General features: G+C 36.9%; 1 protein-coding gene across 1 annotated transcript in view; it reads right to left on the bottom strand.

Annotated features, from left to right (window-relative positions):
• The window catches only part of LOC132651109 (zinc finger protein 883-like), a gene marked incomplete at its 3' end in the record, with an annotated part of 226,482 nt that overhangs the window by 184,331 nt on the left and 17,494 nt on the right, over positions 1-24,657 (bottom strand). The window contains exon 2 of the mRNA XM_060376402.1: positions 13,862-14,937. Within this exon, the coding sequence (XP_060232385.1) occupies positions 13,862-14,937 (1,076 nt within the window). The remainder of the gene's footprint in view (positions 1-13,861; positions 14,938-24,657) is intronic.

Raw genomic sequence — 24,657 nt, 5'->3', positions numbered from 1 at the left:
TGCTCACTCTCTCCTTTCTCGTCATCATAGTACTGGAAGTTCTAGCTATAGCAGTAAAACAACTAAAGTAAATCAAGGGGATACAAAGCAGAAAGGAAGAAGTCAAAGTATCACTATTCATAGGTGATATGATAGTATACATGAGTGACCCTAAAAATTCTACCAGAGAACTATTACAGCCTATGAACACCTTCAGCAAAGTGGCTGAAAACAAAGTTGCTAAAAAATATCTGAAGCCCTCTTGTATAGAAAAGACAAGAGGACTGAGAAAGAAATTAGGAAAAAAAAACAACCTTACAATAGCCACAAATAACATAAAGTGCACTGGTGTGACTCTAACCAAGCAAGTGAGAAATCTGTATGAAAAAAACTTCAAGTATTTAAAGAAAGAAATTGAAAAAGATATCATAAGATAGAATGATCTCCCATACTCATGGATCAGTAGGAATAACAGCAAAATGGTCATCCTACCAAAAGAAATGTACAGATTCAATGCAATTCCCATCAAAATACCAACACAATTCTTTACAGACCTTGAAAGAACAATTCTCAACATCACATAAAAAACACAAAAAAGCCAGAATAGTTAAAAGAATCCAGTACAATAAAAAACTTCTGGAGGTATCTCCATCCTGGATCTCAAACTGTACTATAGAAAAACAGTAAATGTGGTACTGGCATAGAAACATACTGGTGGATCTGTGGAATTGAATCAAAGACCCAGAAATAAACCCACACACCTACAACGCCTGATTTTTTACAAAGAAGCCAAAACCATTCAATGGAAAAAAGAACATCTTCAACCAAAGGTGATTGTCTAACTGGATGTCCACACATAGAAAGATACAAATAGATCCATACTTATCACCCTGCACAAAAGTAAATTCCTTGTGGATCAAATACCTCAATATAAAACTAACATTCTTAATCTGTTATTTAAAAAAAATTGAGGAAGAGGCTTGAACACATTGGCACAGGAGACAACTTCCTGAACAGAACACCAGCAGCACAGGCTCTAAGATCAACAATCAATAAATGGGATCTCATGAAACCTAAAATCTTCTCTAAAGCAAAGGACACTGTCAGCAGAACAAAAGGATGGCTTACAGACTGGGAAAGGATCTTCACCAACTCTACATCTGACAGAAGGCTAATATCCAGAATATATAAATAACCCAACAAATCAAATAATCCAATTTAAAATAGGGTTCAAGGCTAAACAGAAATTCTCAACATAGGAATATTGAATGGTGTAGAAACACTTAAAATGCTCAACGTCCTTAAAAATCTGAGTAATGAAAATCAAAACAACTCTGAGACTCCACCTCACACCCATCAGAATGGCTAAGATCAAAAACTCAAGGGACAACTCATGCTGGAGAAGATGTGCAGAAAGGAGAACCCTCCTCCATTGCTGGTAGAATGTAAACTTGTATAACCACTTTGGAAATCAGTCTGGCACTTTCTCAGAAAACTTGGAATACTGCTACCCCAAGACCCAGCTAAACACCTCCTAGACATATATCAGAAAGACGCTCAACCATACAACAAGGGCATTTGCTCAACTATGACTATAACAGCTTTATTCATAATAGCCAGAAACTGGAATCATAGATGTCCCTCAATGGGGGAATGGATACAGAAATTGTGGTACACTTGCACAAGGAAATACTACTCAGGTATTAAAACCAAGAAAATCATGAAATTTGCAGGCAAATGGATGGAACTAAAAAAGATCACCCTGAGTGATGTATCCCAGAAGCAGAAATACATGTATGGTATATATTCACTTACAAGTGGATATTACCCATACAATATAGATTGGACATACTAAAATCTACAGACTTTAAAAAGCTAAAGTACAAGGAGAAACATAGGGAAGATGCTTAATTCTCATTCAGAAAAGAAAACAGGATAGACGCCAGAAACCATAGAAGAGAAAGAACAGGATAGGAGCCTTCCACAGATGAACACTAAGTGACTCCCCTCAAGAGGTGATTGAAACAGATGCAGAGACCCACAGCAAAATTTTGTATAGAGCACAAAAAGTCTTATTGAAGAAGTGGGAGATAGAAGGACCTAAAGGGGACAGGGGTCGCTCAAGGGGACCAACAAAGCCAAAAAAATCTGGGTCCTGGGGTCCTGCAGAGACTGATGCATCAAACAAAGAGCATGAGAGGACTTAGAACCCCTGCTCAGATGTAGCCCATAGACAGCTCTGTCTCCATATGGGATTCCTAGTAAGGGGTGAAGAGACAGTCTCTGAACTCAGTTGCCTGCTTCTTGATCACTTCTGCCTGGTGGGGACAACTAGTAAGCCCACAGATGAATAGGATACAAGGAGTCTTAATAGAAACTGATAGGCTAGGGACTAATAGGACCTTCCCTATTAGAGGAAGGTAGGGGAGAAGGATAGGGGAGGAGGGGGGAGGAATAGTGGGACATAGAGTAGATGAGAGAGGGGGCTACAATTGGGATACAAGGTGAATATATTGTAAAAATTAATGATAAACATGAGTGACAGAATGAAGCATAAATAAGACACAATTTACTGAGAAATACACAAAAATACTCACCATCTTTAATCATAGATCTAGCTAGAAAAAAAAAAAACTTCAGCAACCGATACCTCAAATGACAAATAATGTATGTTTAGTGTTCTTCTTGGCACTATAGTAAAAGAGAATGTGACAGGATGCATACAATATTATTGGAAATCTTTCTTCATGGACTGAACATGGAGTGACTTGTAGGAGTTGAGATGTTGATTTACTTTCTCCCCACAGATTAGCAGGAATGTATCCCTTGCTGAATTCAAGAGTACCCAACCCTTGAGAGAAATCACTGCCTGCCCATGGCAGTGACCTTCCTGTCATTTGAGGATCCTCTGGGCTTGGCCCTGGTCTGCATGGCTTTGTACTTATCTTTCAGCACAACTAGTTTTTGGGATCTTTCTCAAGCACCATAACTCACCCATCATTAAGTCCAATAAGCAGACTATAATAAAATACCTTAGTGTCTTCAAATGAAATTATTTATCCCTACTTTTTGTAGGTTTATATAAAGTGTATATCTAACCAAAATTAAAAGAGCCCCTCATTTAAGCAATGTTATATAGATACACCCTATTTCAGAATAGAAACTACTTCTGAAAACACATTTTAGTAAGTTATACATGTTACTTTTTAAATTTGTGGACATAAAACTATTAATTTTAATTACATAATAGTAATTGTAATAAATAATACAGGTACTATATATTTTTCTTTTAGTATTTTATTTTTCTGGAGGAAACAGGAATTAGGTTGACAGTTGACATCTTCTGATGGACAGCAAAAATCTGGACCTCTGGCAAAGGGAGCTTGAAAAATTGTACATCCACAGCGGAAATTAGTGTGCAGAATTCTCAAAATGATGAAAATGAATCTACCATATGAACCACTTATAACTTTCCTTGACATATGCACAATGGACTCAACATACTCCTTCAAAAATATTTTCTCAACCATAGTCATTGCTATTCTGTTCACAATAGGTACAAAATGGGAACACCTAAATATCCTTCAACTGACATAGATAAGTGAAATGATATGCACATAAGTAGATAGAAATACAAGTGTCGATATTGATTTAGGTAACTCTAATCCAGAAAACAGATATAAAATGTCCTATCTATTTGGAAGCATATAGCTCTAGATCTTCAGTTGTGAGTATACACCCTACTGTGAAGAAAAAAAAAAGAGTGTGGTGAAAGACTGGGGACAAGCCCCAGGAGTTGATAGTTTTCAGAGAGAAGGGAAGGATACGGTGGGGCAGAAATAAGTCAGATATGGTTGTCCAAAGAAACTTAGAGTCTTGACTGGCTGACAGTCAGAGTACTTCTTTATTTAAACAGATTTCAATAATAAAAGGTAAATTTACATTGTTCTAAAACATAGATGATATCCTTCTTGTCCCCAGACAGGAGTTTTAACTGTCTCTTGGTCATAAATTTAGCCATCATTGATAAACCTTATCTTTTACTATCATTTATCTTCATCAATCCCATAACCTGACACTTTTGAGAATCTGGAGGCATATTTGCCACAGCCTGAAAGCCCATTCTCAGGTTGGAAGCATTCTCAGATTAATGGCAAAAGATAGAAAATCTTCAAGCCAGCTTGGGCATATTGTTTTGTCTCAAGAAGTATATTATCAAATTTTAATGGATAGCCTTAAGAAAAACCATTTATGCCAAAGCAGCAACAGTTATTATTAAATTCCTGGCATAATGCATTGTCTATACCTCATATCTTTGTAGAATTTACTTATGTGCTAAATCTAAGTATTCTTTCATTATTTTGGTCATACAACACCACAGTGATACTCTGAAAGCTGATATTTCTAGGAAAAGAAGGTCATAATTGCTCACTTTTAAAATCATTTTTACAAAACTTTCTTTGTCCATCATTATAGACTCTTGTGTAAGGTGAAGATGTCTCTAGCCATTCATTTACAGCTCTGTCTAGTCATTGAGGGGCATACCATATGTAGCTCCTAATCTTATATGCCAATTAATCACCTGAGGATACAGCAATACAAGGTATTTAATCTCAAATGCTATCAACTCTCCTAGCACTACAAACTTTGGTTGCCTTTTTAAGAGTATGTTGTTCTGATTATTTTCTTCTTGAGGAAGCACAGGGGTCGATTTTGCAAGACTATCTTGGAGCTGAAGTCTCATAAGGAATTCTCTGCCATTTTTATGTGAATTACAACTTCCACAAGGAAGACATTCATGTAGGACCAGATAATTAATATTTCTGAGAGAGGCAGTATGCTCAGAATTTTTCTGGGGAAGCTTAGAAGCAGTACCATACAGTGAAGGCATAAATGATTCATTGAAGTATTTCCCATTGCTCCAATGTCCCCAGGTCTTACATGTACTGAAAGCCCTCTAAGCATGTAGCAAGTAGAGATCAAGACCAAGCCTGAAAGAAAGCATGAAAGCTATTGTAACATGCAACTCAGCTATGCTGGATCTTTGTCAAATAGCTGTGCTGACTTCAAGACTTTAACTGCATATAAACTTTGGTGAGATTTTGATCCATTTGGAGGTGACTTTTGAGTGAAAATAAGCATCTATTTCCATGTTTTTACATATAGGCATCTAGTTTGTTCAGCACCATTTATGAAGATTTTATCTGTTTTTCCAGTGTGTATTTTTAGCTTTCCAGTGTGTATTTATATTTTTGTTATAGTACTAGTGCATTTACATAATCAAATATCAATCAGGCATTGAAAAAATCAAATCATTAAACATGAAGGTAAATGCACCATTGCAGGTAACTGAGAGTGAGAGAACCTAGACCCCCAACGACAAATAGGGTATGCATTTGCTATACATATATATTAGTTGCAAGATGTATGATATGCAAGCAACTGAACATAATACAACAGGGGATACATACAGATTAAGAACTGGAGGTTAGGGGAGGCAGAGATTTCTCCATAGGAAAGGGAACTAAAATACTTGGTACAAGTGGAAGGTAGGCTAAAAAGATAGAATTGAAGGAGATTGGGAAAGGAAGAGGGCAATGAAAAGGTAACATGAGGAAAGACATTTGTTTGGTACAGTGGAAACCTAATGCAATAGAAACTTTCTAAAATATATACATATAAAAAGCCAATATAAATGAAATCACCACACAAGGAGAAAGTTCCAACTGGGAATATCTTGTCACTAAGTTAAGCATCCAGTACTGGTAATGGTTTATATTTAACTGAGGTATTGGCCAAAGTAGTGTGATTGTAATGCCAAAACAATACAGGCTTTTGCCAAGACTATAGCAGCTTTCCATAAATTGACTGCAGTGCCCTATTTCTGGAGACAACACTTACACTACATTGAACATAGATAAATAGAGCTTGTGCCTACATAGAACCTTCACACTTACATTCTAGCAACTTTGATATGGGAAGTCCTCTGCAACTACAAGAGGAGAAATATAAGCACTAACCCAGCTACCAAATTTTTGAACTATAACATAGTCCTACCTGTAAGACATATCAGTGCAAGAGTTGTAGGAGTAAATAACCAATCTATAGTTTGACTTAAGGTCCACTTCACATGATGCAATCCACACCTGACACTGGATTATTGATCAAGAAATAGAAATTACATAGAGTTGTAGGGAAAAAGCAAATACTACATACTACTAAAAGTAATAAAAGTGGCCCTTGCCACCATTCTGCTATACTCAGAACAGTATCTTGTTCGTCCATCATGAAAGAAGCTTCCTCCTGCAGCTGATGGAAACAAATTCAGAGACCCATAGAGAAAATAGACAGTCAGTGAGAGACCTCAGAATATGCCCTCCAGGTTCTTGAGTAATTCAGCCAGAAGAGTATAAGAGCCAGAAAGGATAGAGGATATCAAAGAAGAAAGCATTATAAATTAAGAGAACTGAAGAATATATAAGCTGTGAGAGACTGATGCATCATGCACAAGGCACTTAATGTTGTCCCTAGCCCTATCTCTAATTGATAAGTGCTTGCAAATGAAAATGTAGTTGTCTCCAAGGTACACCCATTTTATCCAAGGAACTATTCTTAATTGTACTTTTAAGCATACATTCCAAAAGGTAGATGGCCAAAATTTTCACTCACTGGCACTTTTGGATTTTCATGTCCTGTAATTTTGGCATGCATTTTAAAAATTTTATCACAGTTCTCATTTTAGTTTGCTGAAGTGTTTTTACTAGTTTTAAAGCTACATGGACCCTCTTTGTGTACTATTGTTTTGTGTTTAATATTTTATGAGGTTTCTGCATGTGTGAACAAGTCTACATCTTTTCCCCCTTAAGCTCTTTTTCTTTTGTTTGTTTTTTCTAATAAGATGTGATTGTTTTTGTCTTTTCTTTATTTTACTTTCTTATTATACATTATAGCCCTCCTTGTTTTATATGAGGGTGAATTTAAACAGGATAGAAGGGGAGATGGGAAAGAGTTGCCAGGATTAGAGGAAGGGAAAACTTTAATCAGGGTGAGTATATGAGTAAAGTGACTATTTTGAAAAGAAAAAAAGGAGGAAGAGGAGCAAGAAGAGAAGCAGGAGAGGACGAAGAGATGAAGATGAAGATGATTATGAACAACAAGAACAAAGAAACAACAACAACTGGATATTTGCATCACAAGAAATGTTAAATAGCCATGCACAAAAGATCCAGAATATCTAAAAAGTGCAAAAAAATAATTTATGAATAACAGAAATAGAGGAAGAAGACAAAACTCACATCAAAATCCCAGAAATATTTTCAGCAAAATAATATAATATATCCTTAACCTAATGAAGAAGGGGTAGCCTACAAAAAGTATAGAAAACAACAAAGCCTACCAGAAAAGAAATTGTGCTCAGCATATAAAATCAAAACCTAAATGTAAAGAAAATTATATTAAACAAAGAAGGTATATTAAAAGTTGCAAGTTGAAAAGACTAAGTTGCATATAAATTCAGGCTCATTAGAGTAACTCCTGATCTCTTAAGAAAAATTCTAAACCTAGAATGGCTGAGACAGAATGTATATAATCTTTAAGGGATTCTTATTACTATATCCAGTGAACTTTCAATAATAAATGGTGAATAAAAATATATTGCACAATTAAACCAAATATGAGCAATATCTCCGTAAAACTCCTTCACTACTGAAGCCAATAGAAGCAAAACTCCTATCTAAAAATGTTAAGCACACCCAATAAAAGACAAAAAGTGAATAATCCCAAGCATCAAATAAAAAGAGGCACCCCCCCACACCATAACTACGAAATAAAGGGAAATAATAAACATTGTTCATTGAAAACTCTCAACTTGGATGTTCAGTTCTCCAATAGAAAGACATGAACTAACAGAATGGACTAGACAAAAAATATCCATTCTTCTGCTGCATCTACTGAACACTCTTTACACAGGTTAGATAGCATCTCGGTGTAAAAGGATGGAAGGAGACAGTGGAAGAAAGTGGACCTAGAAAGTTTAGGGGATCTTTATATTATCCAGTTCACACACAAAAAATACCTAAAATTCTTGAGTCAATTTAAAGAGAATATATACTGTACACTCTGAATGAGGAGTTCCACCATTATCCATATGAAACCAACAAATGACTTGTGCAGGTCCAGCACACATCTATACTCATGTTTACTGAAATACAGCTGACTGTGTACTAAGATAGAATAGACTTGATTGTCCTGAATCACATTAGTGCAAAATATTATATTATTCAATTTTTTCATTCATGGAAAACATGTGCATTTGTTTTTCGAGATTTTAATATAATCACATTTTTTTTTCTCTTTTCTCTGTTCCCCCCGTACAAAATCTCCCATACAGCCCTCTTTTGGCTCTTTCAATTTCAAGTCTTGTGTTGCCAATAATTCCTATTACATGTATCATGCATTATGTATATGTGGGGGGTGTGCATGTGTGAGAGACAGAACATTTAACATTTCAAGAAAGTCAATCATTTTACTTTGAAATTATGAATGAATTAAAAATGTATCATCAAAAATTGTGACCTTAGCTAGACACAGAAATCAAACATTGTCTGACTTCACTCCTAATTGGGCTATAAGCAGTCAGTATCCTGAAATAAGAACTGAATAATCAGTATTAGAGCCTGAACATCAGGATGTAGTGGCATGACTTGTCAAAGAACACATTTCAGTGACAAAAGGAATAATATAAAGAAATACTACAGGGTGCATGCATAAGAGCTATTAATAATAGCTTACATTGTTTACTTGAGAAATATTCTGTGTATAGTTTTTAAATCTCAATAACCAAAATGTTATAATTACTGTGTAAGAGATATTAACTTATTTATATATTATTTATTCTTCCATCAATTTTCCTTTCATTTTCACCCTCCTGAGTTTTGAGTAATCATTCTTTGCTCTTTTGAAAATTCAAGCGACTTTTTTCATAAACTACTTTTACACACTTAACATACCAAAATTTGATTTGTACAATATTTTACAATATTATAATACTAGGAATATACGACAAACCACTGAATTTTATCAAGGGTATTTATTATATATAGTATCACAGGAAAAAGGAAAATGTGAAGAGATGAAATACTATTCTTTCTAGTTGTTTTTAAGAGACATTTGCCTGAGTCCAGCCATTTCAGGAAAAAAAAAAACTCATTTTTTTCTTTTTTGTTATTATAATTTATCCACTTTATTTTCTGGCTGTAAGCACATCCCTCATCTTCCACCAGTTACAACCTACCTCCCTATTCTACCTCTATGCCCCTCTCCTAGTCCACTGATAGGGGACTTATCAAGTCTTACGAAGAATGACTGTACCTTCTTCCTCTGCAGCCTGGCAAGGCTGCACCTTCCAGGAGTAGGTGATCAAGGAGCCTTTCACTGAATTCATGTCAGAGACAGCTCCTGTTACCCTTAATAGGGAACTCACATGGAAACTGAGATACTTATGAGCTACATCTGAGCAGGGGTTCTAGGTGTTCTTCATGCGTGGTCCTTGGTTGGAACAGGACCCCCTGGGCCCATATTTTTTGGCTCAATTGGCCTCCTTGTGGAGGGCCTCTCACATCCAGGTCTTTCTACCTCCTGAATCTTCCATATTAATCCATGCTTTCTGCCCAAAATTTGGCTATAAGTCTAATCATCTGCTTCAATACCCTGCTATGTAGATTCTTTCAGAGGCTCTCTGTGGTAGTTTCCTGCCCTGTTCCCTATCTTCTTCCATTACCGATGTCTATCCCATTTGCCTTTCTGAATGAGGATTAAGCATCATCCTTAGGGTTCTTCCTGTTGTTTAGATCTTTTAGGACTCTAGATTTTAGTATTTTTAAACCCTATATTATATGACTAATATCCACATATAAGTTAGTATATACCATGACTGCCTTTCTGCTTCTGGATACCTCACTCAGAGTGATCATTTCTAGTTGCATCCACTTGCCTGCTGATTTCCTTGTTTTTAATTGCTGAATAGTATTGCATTGTATAAATGTGCCACAATTTCTGTGTCCATTCCTCGGTTTGGGGACATCTAAATTGTTTCCAGATTCTAGATACTGTCAATAAATCTGTTATGAGCATAGTTGAGCAAATGTCCTTGTTGTATGGTTGACAATCTTCTGAATATATGCCCAGGGTTGGTATAACTGAATATTCTAGTAGCACTATTCATAATTTTCTGAAAAAAACACCAGATTGATTTCCAAAGTGGTTGTAGAAGTTTATATTCCCACCATCAATGAAGGAGGGTTCACTTTTCTCCACATCCAGTCCAGCTTGTGTTGCAAATGATGTGATAGTATCTATGAATAACACTAAAAATTCAACCAGGGAATTTCTACAGCTGATAAACAACTTCATCAAAATGACTGGATACAAAATTAAATTTATAAAAAAGTGAAGCACTCCTGCATACAGGAGACAAATGGGCTCGGAAGGAAGTTAGAGAAACAAAACCCCTTCGCAAAAGCCACAAATAACATAAAGTATCTTGGTGTGACTCTAATCAAGCAAGTGAATGACTTGTATGAAAAAAAAAAGAACTTCAAGGAAGATATCAGAATATCTCCCATTCTCCAGAATTGGTATGATTAACATAGTAAAAATGGCCACTCTGCCAAAAGAAATCTAAAGAGTCAATGCAATTCCAATCAAAATACAAGCACAACTCATTACAGACCTTGAAAGAACAAGACTCAGTTTCATACAGAAAAACAAAAAACCCAGAATTGATTTTAAAAAAATGCCTGTACAATAAAAGATTTTCTGGAGGTATCTTCATGTGAGATCTCAAGTAGTACTATAGCACAACAGTAATAAAAAATGGCATGGTACTGGCACCTGTACTTTAAATCTTGAAGGGGTGTGCATCTACTCATTAATCATTTTTATGAAATCATATCAAGAAGCTGAGAGGAAAAACAAATATAGGGGAATCAACTGCTGTCTCAGTTTTAGACCCAGTTTGAGGGTGCCCAGACAGCCAATGCTGCCTTGGGCTATTTTTTCTGCTCATCAACCTTAAAGCATCCCTGCTTTTCTATTAAGAGTGTACTTTTCTTAACTTTAAATTGTTCTCCAAGATTTTTTACATTAGCAAAAACATCCTCCCTGAATTTGTTAAACAATCTATTTTTCCAAATTCTTTCTAAGTGTAATGGCTATTGCTAACAATCTACATCTATGGCTCCTTTCAAGGGCAGTGGTTAATTCATTAAACTGCTCCAGTAAACATGTGAAAAGAGATCAAGCATTGTTAATTTTAAATGCCAGTGATATTGCCCAGTGATGAGATAGAAGCTTTCTTAGAGTTTTCATACAACTCATGTTATAAGGAATATGGGCATCGCAAGGGCGACAAGCAGAGATATGCTACATAAGAACACAAAGTCATCAGGAAAATCAGTTCTTGGGATTATGCTTCTCCAAGACAAACTCATCATGATTATGCTAACAAGGGAGCCACATTCCATGAGTTCTACAGCTGTTCTGCTGTTGCTCCTGCATGGCGCTTGACAGAACCAGGTAGCCAAAATAGTTTGCCTATATGTGGGTGAGGGGGGGTAAGGTTATCTCAGGCCCTGGGAAGGAGAATTCAGGGTATTGCATGGGCTGTACTAGCCTGGACGGACAGATAACATGGAAGGACTGAAGGATTTCTGAGAGAAAATGGCAGGTAGGTTTGATTTGATATGTTAACTAGGAAACTCTGCCATTAGTTTCAGGTTTGAATCCTACTTCTGTGGTAACATAAACTTCAGAGAGAGAATCATGGTCTCCATTGCATAATGATCTTCAACTGAGTTCACAGGGAAGAAAGGTGACAAAGACAAAGATTCTGTTTTTCTTTTCTTTCTATATATCTTCTTTCTTTTATTTGAGGGAGGGCAGTTAACCAAACTAGACTCAAATTTTTGCTGTTCTGCTTTGTTTTTCTTACTATATGTTATTTTATTAATTGTTTTTATTTTTCACAATTTATTCACAATTTATTCATTATATATGGTGATTGAAGGTCACTCCCTCAACTCCTACTGGTCCCTCCCTCCACCTTCCCCCATCCCCTTCCCGTAGACTACTCAAAAGGAGAGTTCCTCTCCCCTGCCATTCACCCTAACATTATCAGAACAGTACTCAGCTATTAAAAACAGAAAAATAAAATTTCTGCTTGTATTTATTTTCCATGGGCCACTGTACTCACCTTAGAAGATTTCATACCATGAAGCTTGCCTGCAACCTTACCTTGAACTAAACACTAAGTATAACTCATTTTAATGAGTCCCATCGCAAGATACTGTTTGATTGACCATCTCAAATCCAGAAACATGTGAAAATTGAAATGCTACGCAGTCTGAAATATTTTATCACAGGCATTTCAGAGAATGTGATGCTTGCTTCCTGGAGGGCTGTTTCCCACCAGCCCAGGAAGGCATGAGGGGCAGAAGATGAGTAGTATAAAGCTTGGAACGCTCACGAGTATAACAGTGGTTAGCCACTCTGGGAGCCACCTCAGAAAGTAAGTTCAACTTTTATTCCAGAAAACAGAACACAGTGGCTTATATTCCTTGGGGAGTACCTGGGATGCTCCAAGCATAGGTGTAGATAATTGTTTAATACTAGGAAATTCAAGAATGCTAGATTTGCATTAAACAGCACATTCCTATTATATGAATAAGAAGAACAAGAACACAGAACCAAATTATCCTATATTTGAAGGGAGGGGAGAGTTATCAGGGATCTGTGTCAAAGGCCATCTATCAAATTTGATTGGTGGTGTCTATGTCTAAAGACACCCTCTAGATGAAGTCAGGCAGAGAAAACTCACCCTTGACATGGTTACACATCTACTCCAGAAGCAGATTCATACATGGAAAAGAAAGCCTTCTCCCTCATATCTCAAAATTCAGTGTAGGTTAGGCTACCACTGTTGTGTTACTCTCAGAGAACTTCCTGGCTGGTGTTAGTTCACCATTCCCTACATATTCATCCACTGGACTAAAAGTTTCTTGTGTAAAGTGAGGCAACTGAAAATAGTAAATGTTGAGAATCAGGATTATCAATAAGTCTTCCGTAAACACATTATATAATACTGTTGCATGTAATTGACATTCACCATTCATTGTATTCTTTTTAAAAATAAGTTTATTTACTTTAAATTCCAATAGTAATCCCCCTCCCTTCTCTGCCCATGACTACCCTCCGTTTCTATTGCCCCTATCCCCTTTCCCTTTCAGAAAAGGGAGGTCATTTCCTTTGAGCTAGTTCTACAGTTCTGTTGCATCTCAGTGGACCAAAGTACACAACGGCATTTCCACCTTGCTTATACTCACAGAATTCCTCTCCAGTAAGGATACTTTTATGTTCATGATGACTCAGGATTCGTGCAAGACCATTTTAACACATTCATAAGTTTTTCCTCTATTATGAATCCTTTCATGATGATGAAGATTATACAAATGTGGAATGGTTTCACCATGTTAAAATCACTCACAGGCTTTCTGTCCATTAGGATTTCTTTCATGAGTGTGGAGATTATTCTGAAGTCCAAAAGATTTTTCACATTGGTTACAGTCAGACATCTTTCCAGTATGTGTTATTTTATGTATTAGGAGATGTTATGTGCAAAGGCTTTGCCACATAGTTATATTCCTATGGCTTCCCTCCAGGATGTATTGTTGTCTTAGGAGATGATTGGTACATGCAAAGGATTTATCACACTAATTACCCTCACAAGGCTTCTCTCCACTGTGTGTATTTTCCTGTTTTCGGAGACTACTCTGCTGTGCAAAGGCTTTATCCCGTTGGCTATATTCATAAGGTTTCTTTCCGGTATGTGTTCTTTTATGGCTTATGAGATGACTGTTTTGTGCAAAGGCTTTACCACACTCATTACATTCATAAGGTTTCTCTCCAGTGTGTGTTCTTTTATGGCCTAAGAGAGTACTGTTTTCTGCAAAGGTTTTTCCAGAATGGTTACATTCATAAGGTTTCTCAACAGTGTGTGTTCTTTTATATCTTACGAGATGACTGTTTCGTGCAAAGGCTTTACCACACTGGTTACATTCATAAGGTTTCTCTCCAGTGTGTGTTCTTTTATGGCTTAAGAGAGCACTGTTTTGTGCAAAGGCTTTACCACACTGGTTACATTCATAAGGTTTATCTCCAGTGTGTGTTCTTTTATGGTTTAAGAGAGCACTGTTTTGTGCAAAGGCTTTACCACACTGGTTACATTCATAAGGTTTCTCTCCAGTGTGTGTTCTTTTATGGCTTAAGAGGGTACTGTTTTCTGCAAAGGCTTTGCCACACTCATTACATTCATAATGTTTTTCTCCAGTGTGTGTTCTTTTATGGCTTAAGAGATGACTGTTTTGTGCAAAGGCTTTACCACACTCATTACATTCATAAGGTTTCTCTCCAGTGTGTGTTCTTTTATGTCTTAAGAGAGTACTCTTTTCTGCAAAGGCTTTACCACACTCATTACATTCATAAGGTTTCTCTCCAGTGTGTGTTCTTTTATGGCTTAAGAGAGCACTGTTTTGTGCAAAGGCTTTACCACACTGGTTACATTCATAAGGTTTCTCTCCAGTGTGTGTTCTTTTATGGCTTAAGAGAGTACTGTTTTCTGCAAAGGCTTTGCCACACTCATTACATTCATAAGGTTTCTCTCCAGTGTGTGTTCTTTTATGGCTTATGAGATGACTGTTTTGTGCAAAGGCTTTACCACACTCATTGCATTCATAAGGTTTCTCTCCAGTGTCTTTTCTTTTATGCTGTATGAGCTGACTGCTTTTTGCAAAGGCTTTACCACATTGATTACATTTGTAAGGCTTCTCTCCAGTGTTTGTTCTTTTATGCCATAGAAGAACAGTGATATAGGGGAAGGCTTTACCACATAGAGTGCATTTAAAGGGTTTCTCTCCAGTATGACTGCTTTCATGCCTGCAAAGAAAATTGGCACATGTGAAAGATTTACCACAGTGATTTCATTACACTAATAAATATATTTATCTATATGAATTAATTTCATAATTTGGTCCAATTGTAAAGAAGAATCAAATTTTAAAGTTTTATCACTTTATTCACATTCACGGTATTCCCCTTCATTATGGGTATTTTTTAAGATCCCTGTGATGGTAAAAGCATTTGTTATGTGGATCACTTTTATAGCATCATTTTTCTATAAGAAGTTTTCTCCTATATATGAAGAGTATTGTAAGAATTCAGAGTTTTACCAAGCAATCCCATTCACAAATTTTTGTACTGTATGAATGATACTTCATTTACAAAGTGAGCCAAGATAAGCAGAAGTTCCAAATTCCTAGTATTCATGGGTATTTTCAGCAATATGAGTTTGCTGATGAATTATCAGTGAAGTTGCAAAACCAATTAACAGTAACCATTTATCACATTCAGAAAATTTACTCAAAGTGGGGACTACTACCAAATCAATTGTTCTTGGAGAAAGACAGGGACACTGCTTCTTTCAATAACCCTATGCTCATGTGTCTTAGAATCATTTTGACATATGATATACCAGTTTAATTTACAAAAGTAATAAAGATTCCCACATTGAATTAACATAGTTTGTTTTTGTTCATCATAGAGATGTCATATAGGGATTAAGGTTTCTCTACAACAATATTCTTGATTCTCATAAGCTGTTCCTTTCACTAAACTTTACAATGTTACTGCATGAAAATTAGTAACACTGGTTCTACTATGTAATTTTTGCTTATTAGAAGGTTTTGGACACATACTGATCACCAATTCATTTGTGTACACCTCTTACAATATCTGAGTAGATAGAATGAGACTAAACAGATTGGCAGTTCAAGTCAGTAGCCATAATGTCCATATGATTCAAATGGTATTTTTGTTACAATATTATTTCACTTTCTTCTATCTTAGGGGAGTGCCTTGTAAACACAAATCAGATATCTAACATTGAAGTACATGGAATTATGAGATTTTAATGATCATCAGTACACTTAAAGCAGTGCTGTTTTTACACTGTTGCTTTTCTTTAAAACTTCCAGGACACAGCCATGTGTGCTGGTACATGCCTTCAATTCCAGCACTTGTGGAGGCAGAAGCAGGCAGATCTGTGTGATTTTGAGGTCAGGCTGGTCTAATAAGCAAGTCTAAGAAAGTCACAGATACCCAGAAAAAAAATCTATTTCAAAAACATAAAATAAAAAGCAGCCAATAAACAAACAAACAAACAAACAAAAAACACCAGACTTCCAGGACACATTCAAATTTAAGATTTATATCTGTATCAACATGCACATAAAGTTACCTTTTATTACTTGTAGAACTTTGAAAATGTTCTTCAATATTATGGTCATCCCAATTGTAGCCTAAAATATAGTACCAGAAAATATATATTATTGGAAATATCATGTTATTATTAAGGCAAAACTTAAATCACTATCTTCTGTGACCCTTAGAACCATGCCTGATTTATTTACCTCATTCCTCCTCATTCTCAATTGGAATTATAGAAGAGGATCAATAACAAAGAAAAAGTTGTCTATTTTAAAAGTGAAAGAAAAATTGCAGTCTTACCTATGGCAGTGAGGTTTTCACAGGTCTCTAGCATCACATCTTTGTAGAGTTGTTTCTGGGAAGGTTCCAGCAAGGCCCACTCTTCTTGGCTGAATTTCACATGCACATCATTGAAGGTCACCGAATTCTAAAATATGCCATACATTTGTACAACAGAAACAGTGGCAACAATATAATTTATACGTCATTGTCAATATAATCATATAATTCTACTGCTTCTTCAATTTATTTTCTGACACAGAAGTGTGAATGTTATACAGTTGGGTGCTGTGTTTGATGTGAAGTAGGGGAGGTGAAAAAGCCTAAAGGTTAGATTGAAAAAAAAACAAAGGCGTGTTTCAAAAACCTGTGTTTCATCAGTTTGTAAGATACGTATATAAAGTAGCCATTAGTTGGGTTCTTGAGCAATCTATGAATCATCTTCAGTTACTTGGGTGAGTAGGTCAGGACCCTGTCATGATACAAGTGGAAGGACAAAACACAGTCATGATATTTTATATAGCAACAAATGAGATGTGTTGATCAGGGGACACTGAACAGATGGGTAACATCAGTCAAAAGACAACATGGTACTGAATATTATGTTTTGGCTCAGGGATGTGGCATATCAGTATGTGAAGAGGGGGGCTCATATATTTGTGGAAGGGAAAGTGGACTACAGTGAATACATGGATAAAAAATAATGTGAGTGGCAAGCAACAACAATCATAGCCAATAACACCATATTTCTGAGTGACCAGACAAAAGAAAGGGAATAGAACACATGATTATTCTTTGATCATTGTTTTATATATCCTCCTTACTAAATAATGTAGTCTATAAATTAAAAATAAAGATTAAAATTTTTCTATTAAAAAAGAAGTATTAATGTTATCACTAAGTCATTTTAGAAGAAAACGGAATAACAAGTTTTAACTGTATCATATATGAACTTTTTGAAGAGGATATAGCTTTGGAATAGACATGGCAATTAATGTGTACAAAGACAAACAGAGAGAAGGGTTTGAAATAGAGAGACAGAGACATAGAGACAGAGACACAGAGAGAGAGAAATTAACAGATGATCAATACTAAGTACAGATCAGAGAAATTTATTAACAGTTACTAACTACAAAAAATGGTGGACAAGCTGGGTGTATTCTGTCATGCCTTCAATTCCATCACTCAGGAGGCAGACACAGCTGTATCTTATTGAACTGGATGTCAGCATTATCTATTCAAAGAGTTCTAGGACAGCCAGAGCTATATAGTAAGACAGAGTCTCCTCTAAAATTCAATCAAACAAACACAAAATATTGAAAGAACTCAGAGGTCTTTACTGAAGCTTCTACAAGGAATTATACATTCACTCCTGTTGTATATTTATTCTCCAGAAATCTGCACTGCCCCAGCTTAAACTGTAACTTCAATGATATCTTACTAAAAGGGAATGCATGTTTAAACAACTAAAAAGATAAAGATGAAAATATTAACGTGTAAATGTAAATGCTGATCATAAATAAGCAACATAAAACAGGACAGATGGCTCAGCAGTGAGGAGTTCTTGCTGCTCTTTCAAATAATTGGGCTCAATTGTCAGTGATTACCTGGGACCCACTACTATCAATTGCTATAAGTTCATGAGTTCTGAAGACATCTTCAGACTGCTGTGAGGATTAGGCACACAGAGGTGCATATTCATGCATACAATCAAAATACTCATATTCAGTAAAAATTAAAAATAGATCCCAGATGATTGGGCTGATTGCATACTGTGTCTGATAAGCTGGGTAGCAGAGACTGCATGGCGTCCAATAGTTGGATCTGTGGGTCCCAACTGACTGTGTTTCAAATGTAAGAAGAAAACCAATGATGAGGTAAACAATCGGGTCCAACCTCAGAGCACCCAGCTAATCTCTGGGAAAGTTCCTGGGATGTTGCAGCAGGAATAAGGTTTTCAAGCAAATGGACCCAAGAAGCAAGCAGGAGTAGCTATTCTAATATCTAATAAAATAGACTTTCAACCAAATTAATTGAAAGGGATGAGGAAGGGGGGAATCCAAGATGGTGGTGCCAGAAGGACATTGGGTCTGAGGAGTAGGACAGCAATGTTGGTACAGCAACTAAAAGACTGAACTCTGGGCCCTAAAACAACAGAGATCCTGTTTCCCAGGTGAGAGGAAACTCCACGGTGTGGGAGTCAGTCAGGTCCACTCTCAGATCACTCAGCAAGAACCCGGAAGATATCCCGGGTCCCAGGATACACCTTTCTGTCCTGATAAACTTTCCAGACTAAATTATGTTCTCCAGGGCACCATAGACTGGGAGCCCTAGTCTAGGAAAAAAACAGGGAAGAAAGCAGGACTGACCTCAGGTCACCCATTTTATCCCTGGAAAGGTTCTGCAGATCGGTGGGTGCACAGCTGCCAGGCCTGAGTGTGCCTCCAGCTGCTAGGCTTATATGCCCTACTCTCCATCACAGAATTGTGTGCCCCTGGACACTCGAGGCTGGGTTTCCCTGTCTGGAGAAAACCCCACAGGCAGGGAAACAGCAGGTCCCAGATTAGAGAATTCAGCCAACTCCCCACACACACACTACATCCACCATACACAGGAACATTCTTGGAAAAGTTCTCAGATTTTTTCCCAGTCACCAGCTTGGAGCCATCATTGGCAAGTGCCTACGCATTCTACACACCATGTCAAACACCACAGACTGAGTCTTCCTATTGGGATAAAACCCAAATGTGGGGAAAATATCTGGCCCTACCTCAGGACACCTAGCTCCAGAAAAGTTTCTGGTTATCCACAGGATCCATACTCTAGCCTCCTGCTATATACATGAAAGTGGTGCTCACCTGCCACTTGATTACCACTTGGCTACTGTGGTATAGAGCTCCAAACTCAAACCTACAGAAGCCTGGGTTCCCTGAGATCAACCCCCAGATACTGCTCCAAAGGACAACCAGTTTTCCCTAACTAAACTGACCAAACCAGAAGGCACCCAGGTTACAGCAGTAGCTCACTAAATTTACAGCAAGAAACTCAGCAGCAGGGCAGCTGTCTCCAGAACTTCTCTGGGTGAGAGGATAGCCCCCTTTACTAACAAAGGAAACAATTACTACTCAGGTCTGTATGCCTGAGATGAGCTGTGGCAATTCTTGAAAAACACCTGCCATTCATTGACCATACCTAAAAAACGGAGGAGAGCTCCTTTGGGAAAAATCTTTCTGCCAAGGGGATTCGACCTACCACAGGATTCCAGGAAGTACCAGAAACTAACATCCAACACCTAAGATATACCAATGGGTAGAGGCCAGTGTAAAAGCTCAACCAACAAAAGACAAACAATATGGCATCTCCAGAACCCAGTTATTCAGGAGCAAGCAGCCCTGGATACCCCAGCATAAAGACAATTTCAGGCCAATCTCTCTTATGAGCATTGATGCAAAAATACTCAACAAAATACTTTGCAAACCCAATACAAAAATATATCAAAGATATCATCCACTACAACCAAGCAGGCTTCAGGCCAGGTATTCAGGGGTGGTTCAATATACAAAAATCCATTGTTATGATCCACCATATTAACAAATTGAAAGAAAAATAAACACATGATAATCTCCTTAGTTGCTGAAAAAGCATTTGAAAAAATCCAGCATCCATTCAGGTTTAAAGTATTGGAGAGATCAGGGATACAGGGCATATACCTAAACATAGTAAAGGTGATATACAGCAATTCTATAGCCAACATAAAGCTAAACGGTGAGAAACTTAAAGCAATCCCACTGAATTCAGGGACAAGGCACGGCTGCGCCCTCCATATCTCTTCAACATAGTTTTCGAAGTCCTTGCTAGATTAATAGGACAATTAAAGAAGATTAAGGAGATACAAATGGGAAAGGAAGAAGTCAAAGTATCACTATTTGCAGATGATATGATAATATACCTGAGTGACCCCCAAAATTCTACCAGGGAACCCCGAAAGCTAACAAACACTTTCAGCAATGTGGCTGGATACAAAATCAACTCAAAAAATAAGTAGCCCTCCTGTATACAAAAGACAAAAGTGCTGAGAAAGAAATTAGGTAACAAAAACCTTTACAATAGTCAAAAAGGACATAAAGTACCTTGGTGTGACCCTAACCAAGCAAGTCAAAGACTTGTTTGAAAAAAAATTCAAGTCTCTAAAGAAAGAAATAGAAGAAGATATCAGAAGATGGAAAGATCTCTCATGCTCATGGCTTGGAAGGATTAACATAGTAAAAATGGTCCTCTTACCAAATGCAATCTACAGATTTAATGTAATTCTCATCAAATTACCAACACAAATTTTTACAGACCTTGAAAGAAAAATTCCCAACTTCATATGTAATAACAAGAAACCCAGAATTGCTAAAACAATCTTCCATAATAAAAGATCTTCTGGAGGTATCTCCATCCCTGATCTCAAGCTGTACTATAGAGAAAAAGTAATAAAAACTGCATGGTACTTGCATAGACACTAACTAGTGGATCAAAGGAATTGGATAGAAGTCCCAGAAATACACCCACACACTATGGACTCCTGATTTTTACAAAGATGCCAAAACCATACAACGGAAAAAAGATAGCATCTTCAACAAAAGGTGCTGGTCTAAATGGATGTCTACATGTAGGAAAATGAAAATAGATCCATGTTTATCACTCTGCACAAAACTAAAGTTCAGGTGGATCAAAGACCTCAGTATAAAACCAGACATACTAACCCTGTTAGAAGAAAAAGTGAGGAAGAGCCTTGAACTCATTGGAACAGGAGACAACTTCCTGAACAGAACTTCAACAGTACAGGCTTTAAGAGCAACAATCAATAAATGGGACCTCATGAAACAGAAAAACTTCTATAAGTCAAAGGAAACTGTTATCAAAGCAAAATGACTGCCTGCAGATTGGGAAAGGATCTTCACCAACCCTATATCTGACAGAAGGTTAATATCCAGTATTTATAAAGATTTCAAGAAGTTAAACACCAACAAATCAAGTAACCCAAATTAAAAAATGCGGTACAGAGCTAAACAGAGAATTCTCAATAGAGGACGATAGAATGGCAGAGAAACACTTAAAGAAATGTTCAACATTCTTAGTCATCAGGGAAATGCAAATCAAAACCACCCTGAGATTTCACCTTACAACCATCAAAATGACTAAGACGAATAACTCAAGTGACAACTCATACTGGATAGGATGTGGAAAAAGGTGAACTCTCCTTCATTGCTGGTGGAATGTAAACTTATACAACCACTTTGAAAATCAACCTGGCACTTTCTCAATTAGGAATAGTGCCTCCTCAAGATCCAGCTATATCACTCTTAGGCATATATCCAAAAGGTGCTAAAGTATACAACAAGGACATCCACTCACCTATGGTTGTAGTAGCTTTATTTGTAATAGCAGAAGCCAGAAACAGCACAGATGGCCCTCAGTTGAGGAGTGGATACAGAAATTGTGGTATATCTATACGATGGAATATTACTCAGCAATGAAAAACAAGGAAAACATGAAATTTGCAGGTAAATGGTGGGAAGTGGAAAAGATCATCCTGAGTGAGGTACCCCAGAAGCAGAAAGACTCACAGGGTATATACTCACTCATAAGTGGATATAGAATATAAAATATAGGATAAAGATACTAAAATCTGTACACCTAAGGAAGTTAATCAGGAAGTTGTATGCTAGCTAAGATGCTCAAACCCCATGCAGAAAGGCAAAGAGGATGGACATCAGATGAGGGAGAATACAGGGACAGGACAGGAGCCTACCAAAGAGGGCCTTTGAAAGGCCCTACCCTGCAGGGTGTCAAGACAGATGCTGAGACTCATAGCCAAACTTTGGGCAGAGTGCAGGGAATCTTATGGAAGAACTGGGAGATAGTAAACCTGGAGAGAACAGGAGCTCCACAAGGACAGTAACTGTTCCAAAAATTCTGGGCACAGGGGTCTTTTGTGAAACTAATATGCCAGCCAAGGACCACTCATGGAGATGGCCTGAAACCCCTGCACAAAAGGTAGCCTATGGCAGTTCAGTATTCAAGTGGGCTTCATAGTAATGGGGACAGGCACTGTCTCTGACAGGAACTCATTGGCCTGCTTTTTGATTTTGATAACCTCCCATTGAGGAGGAATCAGCCTTGCCAGGCCACAGAAGAAGACAATGCAGCCACTCCTAATGAGACCTGATAGACTAGGATCAGAGTGAAGGGGAGGAGGACCTCCCTTATCAGTGGACTGGGGAAGAGACAGGGGTGGGAAATATGGAGGGTGGGATTGGAAGGGGAGGAGGAAGGGAGGTACAGGGGGGATACAAAGTGAATAAACTGTTATTAATAAAAATGTAAAAAGAACACAATAAAATGTTGAAAGATTTTTTTAAAAACTATGCTGTTACACATAGTTTCAAACTATGAAAATATTGCCTGATGTCAGTTATTGCTCCTAAATATAAATAAATAAATAAATAAATAAATAAATAAATAAATACAAAATGAGGAAGACTACTTCATACTCATCAAAGGAAAATTCCACCAAGATGGCATCTGTATTCTGAGCAACAATGCCCCAAATACAAGGACACCCACATTTGTAAAAGAAACATTAATAAAACTTAAAGAACATATCAATCACCGTACATTAATAATGGGAGAAGTCAACATGTCACTATTATCAAGGGACAGAGCAATGGAAAAGAACTTAAACTGAGAGATAATGACACTAATGGATGTCATGAATCAAATGGACCTAACAGATATCTAGAGAATTTTTACACCCAAAAAGAAAAGAATCTATCTTCTTTTAGCACCTCATGGACCCTTCTCCAAAACTGACCATACAATAGGTCACAAACCAGGCCTCAAAAGATACAACAAGACTGAAATGATATCTTGTACCTTATCAGACCATGATGGACTAAAGTTGAACCTCAACAATAACAGAAATAATAAAAAGCCTACACACACATGGGAACTGAACAACTCCCTACTCAATGAAATCTAGGTGAGGAAAGAAATAAAGAAAGAACTTCCTACAGTTCAATGAAAATGAATGCACATCATACCTAATCTCATGGGATGCAATGAAAGCAGTCCTAAGAGGACTTTTAATATCACTAAAGGCCTTCATAAGCTATTGGAGACATCCCATACAAGCAACTTAATGGCACACCTGAAACCCTAGAAAAAAAAAGAAGCAAACACACCCAACAGGAGTAGACCACTAGGAATAACCAACATCAGGGCTGAAATCAATAAATTAGAAACAAAGAAAATAATTTAAAAAAATCAACGAAACCAAGAGCTAGTTCTTTGAGAAAATCAAATATATAGACAAACTCTTAGCCAAACTAAGTAAATGGCAGAAAGACACTATCCAAATCAACAAAGTCTGAAAGGAAGACAGAGAGATAACAGACACTGAGAAAATCTGAAGAACCATTAGCTCTTATGTCAAAAGCCTATATGCCACAAAATTTGAAAAATCTAAATGAAATATACAATTCTCTTGTTACATTCCACTTACCAAAGTTGAATAAAAATCAGGTAAAGATATTAAAGAGACTTATACTGCCTAAAAAAATAGAAGCAGCTATCAAAATCCTTCCAAAAAAAGAGCCAAGGGCAAGATGATTTCAGAGCAGAATTCTACAAAAACTTCAATGAAGAGTGAAAACCGATATTCTTCAAATTATTGCACAAAATAGAAATGGACACAACATGACCAAACTCCTTTTGTAAGACCACAGTTACCTTGATAAATCCTAAAAGACCCCAAAAGAGAAAGAAATCTTCAGACCAATCTCTTTTATGAACAATGATGCAAAAATACTCAATAAATTAACCACAAACCAAATCCAAGAACATACCAAAAATATCATCCAACACGACCAAGTAGGCTTCATTCCAGGCATGCAGGGATGGTCCAATATATGGAATCTTAATCCATCATATAAACAAATTGAAAAAAAATAGCACAGGATCATTTCCTTAGAAGCCAAAAAAGCATTTGACAATATCCAACAGTTATTCTTGTTTAAAGTCTTGGAGTGACTGGGG

The sequence above is a fragment of the Meriones unguiculatus genome (genome assembly GCF_030254825.1).
Source record: "Meriones unguiculatus strain TT.TT164.6M chromosome 13 unlocalized genomic scaffold, Bangor_MerUng_6.1 Chr13_unordered_Scaffold_40, whole genome shotgun sequence".
NCBI lineage: Eukaryota > Metazoa > Chordata > Mammalia > Rodentia > Muridae > Meriones > Meriones unguiculatus.
The sequence above is the reverse complement of the archived record's forward strand: the minus strand, read 5'-3'. Positions and strand labels throughout refer to the sequence as shown.